This window comes from Loa loa, assembly GCF_000183805.2.
Source record: "Loa loa unplaced genomic scaffold supercont3.93, whole genome shotgun sequence".
Taxonomy (NCBI): Eukaryota; Metazoa; Nematoda; class Chromadorea; order Rhabditida; family Onchocercidae; genus Loa; species Loa loa.
In genome coordinates, this window is record NW_018108273.1 from 59,118 (window position 1) to 63,321 (window position 4,204).

At 25.2% G+C, this 4,204-nt stretch overlaps 1 protein-coding gene across 1 annotated transcript; it reads right to left on the reverse strand.

The window, feature by feature from the left end:
• Positions 1–1,225: 1,225 nt before the first annotated feature.
• On the reverse strand, positions 1,226–3,954 carry LOAG_13152 (hypothetical protein; the record flags this gene model as incomplete). The annotated part of the gene is made up of 6 exons (XM_003148663.2): positions 1,226–1,468; positions 1,706–1,803; positions 2,086–2,271; positions 2,768–2,862; positions 3,374–3,525; positions 3,841–3,954. 6 exons carry the CDS (start codon positions 3,952–3,954, stop codon positions 1,226–1,228), a joined length of 888 nt encoding a protein of 295 aa, XP_003148711.2.
• Positions 3,955–4,204: the final 250 nt, after the last annotated feature.

The window sequence follows — 4,204 nt, forward strand, 5'->3', positions numbered from 1 at the left end:
GATGGTGACATCCAGTTTGATGTTTATTATTTAGCCTGGTTTCTTTTCCTAATTGTTTTATACAAAATGATTCAGATGGTGATATCCAGTTTGATGTTTTTAAATATAATCTATCTTTGTATTTTTCCCAGATTCTAATTAATGCTGTTCTGATGTAGTAATTTCCTAAATTTTCATCTCTTCATTTGTCATACTGTAAATAGACATGTCAACCTAACTTTAAATCAAAATTCTCCAATGCTACCGATTAGATTCTTCATATTTTCAGCGAATTCATTACAATGTTTCATTTGCTGTTTATTTATGAAGAAATAGTGTATATATACACGTATAGGCATACGGTATCAGGTAGAATTGAGTTATATATACTATTCCTGCCCTAGAAAACCGTTCTAATTTCTCATATGACTTCCTGGAAAAATTAATTATCCATCCCTGATTTAAACCATTTTGTTAAACAAATGTCACAATTCTCATTTTCACACTTTCAACTTTTTCCACTTAAACTTATCAATAAAAGGATTAATTATACTTACCTGGTATAAAGAAGTTGTATTTACCATTTTCGCTATAAAATTTCACATCAGCCATTACTGTTGGAAATAAGGCTAATGTTACAACGAATATGAACCAAATATTGAAACATTGAATGCATATCTTAAGGAAAATATATTTATATCTCTTTTCAGTACTTTATTATGATAATTCCATCAATGATCAGATCCATTTCATTCATTTTGTTAGCCATTTTTGAGAAATTAATGGAGTGATTGATCCAACAGATAAGCAAAAATGTGAAATAAAAAAAAAAAAGGAAAAAGAAAAAAGAAAATTACATGAGAGAAATTGATAAGTTAATCTAAAAAATGAAACGAAAATTCATTGATAACAAAAAGAAGGTATGAAATGATAAGAAATGGATCGGGAAATATGACAAACTGGAAGGAATAAATGGATGACATTAAGAAAATCTATACTGATAATGGATGATGTGATGATAATAAATTCTTGTCATTGATAATGAAGCATTTTAGTGTATAATTGTTATGGTGTGGTTCATTGCTTAAATTTGTTTAATTTTTTTTTTTCAGATATTAGACGTAATTGTAATGAGATCGATAACTATTTGATCATTGCTAAATGTTAAATGTTAAATTACTTTGTTAAAGATATAACAGGAAAAGCTTACAAATGATTAAGAAAAAGAAAATTATTGATAAATTAATTAGCATAATAAGGTAACCTTTTTAAAAATGTCGTAATACAAGTATAATTTCATTCGGAAATTTACAGTTAATAAATCAATGTTATCACAGTTTGAAATGTTCGTACGTTTGTTAAACTCGCAATTATCAATTTTCAATCCAATTTCATTTGTGCTATTATTTCGTTTAAATTCAAATATTTCATTTAAATTTTTATTTGCCATTTTTTCGGCTGCATTTTGCATGTAATGTTGATAAAAATCCTGCAATAACATGCAAATATATATGGCATATATTTTTCGAATTTGCTATTTTATCATATGTATATCTTAATTAAATGAAGATAATTTCAAATAATTATAGTAAATCGTATAATCATTGGATGTAATTCTTTATTGAAACAGAATATGCTTGATGAAATTAGCATGATTATGCGAAAAAGTTTGAAATTTTAAATTAAAAAATTCCGTAATAAAATAATATTGATTTCAAGCACTTACTAATTTTACAAGCATAAATAATGAGCCCAAACATGCGAGAACTGCTAAAAGTGATATGAAGAAATAGAAGAAAGCAGCAGTTTGAATATTATTTGTTGCTTAAATGATGAAAATAATAAATTTAAAATTAAAATTTCCATAAAATTGGATAAATTTTTACCATTCAGTTTTAAAAAATGAATGAGTGATTGAATTCGAAATTGAATGAATAAATTTAAAAATTGTTTGAAATTCTTTATTCAAAACTTTTCCAATATTTTTAACCATAATTACCAATTAATCTTCATTAAATCCCATTAATTGAGAGCAATAATAGTAAGCCAATAAACATTTCATATATTCTTCAATTAACATACAAATCTTCTTAATATTAAACTAACCAACAAGTGTAATAATATTAACGGTGGATACGAAAATACCGCATATATTACTACCAAGAAGAATAGCACTGGTATATCGCGGTGGGAAAATTGCAACCAAACCAAATAGTGAATTTTGATATAGACCACATGCTGCGTTTTGTATTACTATCGTAGTAATTGTTATAATAAAAAATATCGTAACCACTCGAGAAAAAATTAATTAAATTATTTTGTCGAGAATTAAATTAATATTTTATTTTTTTACAAACGATTAAATGGCTGCTAACAATGTTTCCCAGGATTAATTGATGCCAAATTTTAGGCTAAATATTGTTCACATTTTGCTTTAAATAGACGGAACATATTGTATTGAATATGTCAACAATTTCTATTTTTAAAACTAGATTTTAATTTTCCAAAAAAGATAATTCAATTGTTGAAAAAAGGTATTTAAAATGATAAAATTTGATAATTAATGGATCAATTATTTCAGTCAAAGCAATTATTTGCTCAATATTACTGTAAGAAGTGAATAATAAAATGTATTCGTGGAAAGTAATAATGAATTACTAAATGTAAAAGAGTATGGATAAATCAAGAAATGCTCCGATTTCAATCAAGTAATCTGGTTTTTTTCCTGTAGCATTTTCCGGATGAAAAACTTTTTGATGAATCATGCAAATAAAAGAAAATGATTTACTGCTGGAAGTATCAATAACGGTGAATACAAGTGTAATTAAGCAGATCAATGCGATAACCGTAAGCGAAAAGTTAATTCGTTTTTCAAGACTGCCACTGTAATCTTTTCCGGTTAATCATTTTTATCAATAACTGAATCAATTTTTCCACATATCTCTTTTTTTCCTCCCGTTTAACACTGTTAATTCCTATTATTAAGGTAGCCGAAATATCCAACTACCTATTTTTTTTTTTATCATTTCAGGTTCAGTTCACCTAGATAACCTACTAATAATATGATTTCATGCGGAAACAATGCCGGAAATGAATTCTTTTAGTGATAATGGTACAATAAAAATCGTATTGCTTATTAAGTTAAGTTTCTTATTAGCAAATCGATGTGAATATATCCTTAGAAGTTTTAAACTAATTAGGAAACTATTGCTTTATACTTATTCACCTTAGAATGCCACAATAAAATCCTTTATTTAAATTTTTATGAACAGTTCAAACCAGTTTAACCTGATTAAGCCAATTAATAATCCCATTTATTTCAAAAATTTTTTAAGTAATGAAATAAAATTATATAGTAATGAATGAAAGAGAAGCAAAAAAAAAAAGAACTAACTTGAAAGTAAAGAATAAATTAATTAAATTAAGTATGAAACAAGGTAAATTTGAAGCCAAAATCAAATAAATAAGAAAGTTTGTTGCATACGACGACGACAAATGTTGTGTGTTATTTCTGTCCACTTCAATTAATTTATATTCCACATAATACTATAATAATTTTAATTTCAAAATTTCATTTCATCATTTACTTATTGTTTTTGATTATATTTTTGCTACTTTCATGTTTATTAAACGAAAAAATAAAAATTGATAATTAGTATTCAAAAAAAAAAAATTCATTACCAAAAATCAGTTCTAAACGATGAAATTATATGCTTTATTTATCACATTATACCATTATTTATTAATTAGTATTCTAAAGAATTGCCGAAATTTTATTGTTTTAGGAAATGAAAAAAAAATTTTAAATGATGTAATGAATTGTAGTAAAATTAACAATGCCATCAATTAGCATTAACTAACCGTAGGAGCGATAGTAATCCACATATTCCACGTGATTACGATACCAAATCCATTAAGCAGTATAATTAAGTAAACACTATGATATCGATCGATCGGTTTTCTCGATGGAAGCATATTGATGTAATTGATGTAAGGAAGATAGTACAATGAAAGCTACTCCTGATATTTCCTGATTTTCATTCATTTTTCTTTTTTTTTTTTTGTCAAAACAACTTGTATTAAAAGTTAAAAATGAAATTTAATAAATTTCGATCATTTAAAAGTAGCAAAACATCTTGTATTAAAAGTTAAAAATGAAATTTAATAAATTTCGATCATTTAAAAGTAGCAAAACATCTTGTATTAAAAGTTAAAAATGAAATTT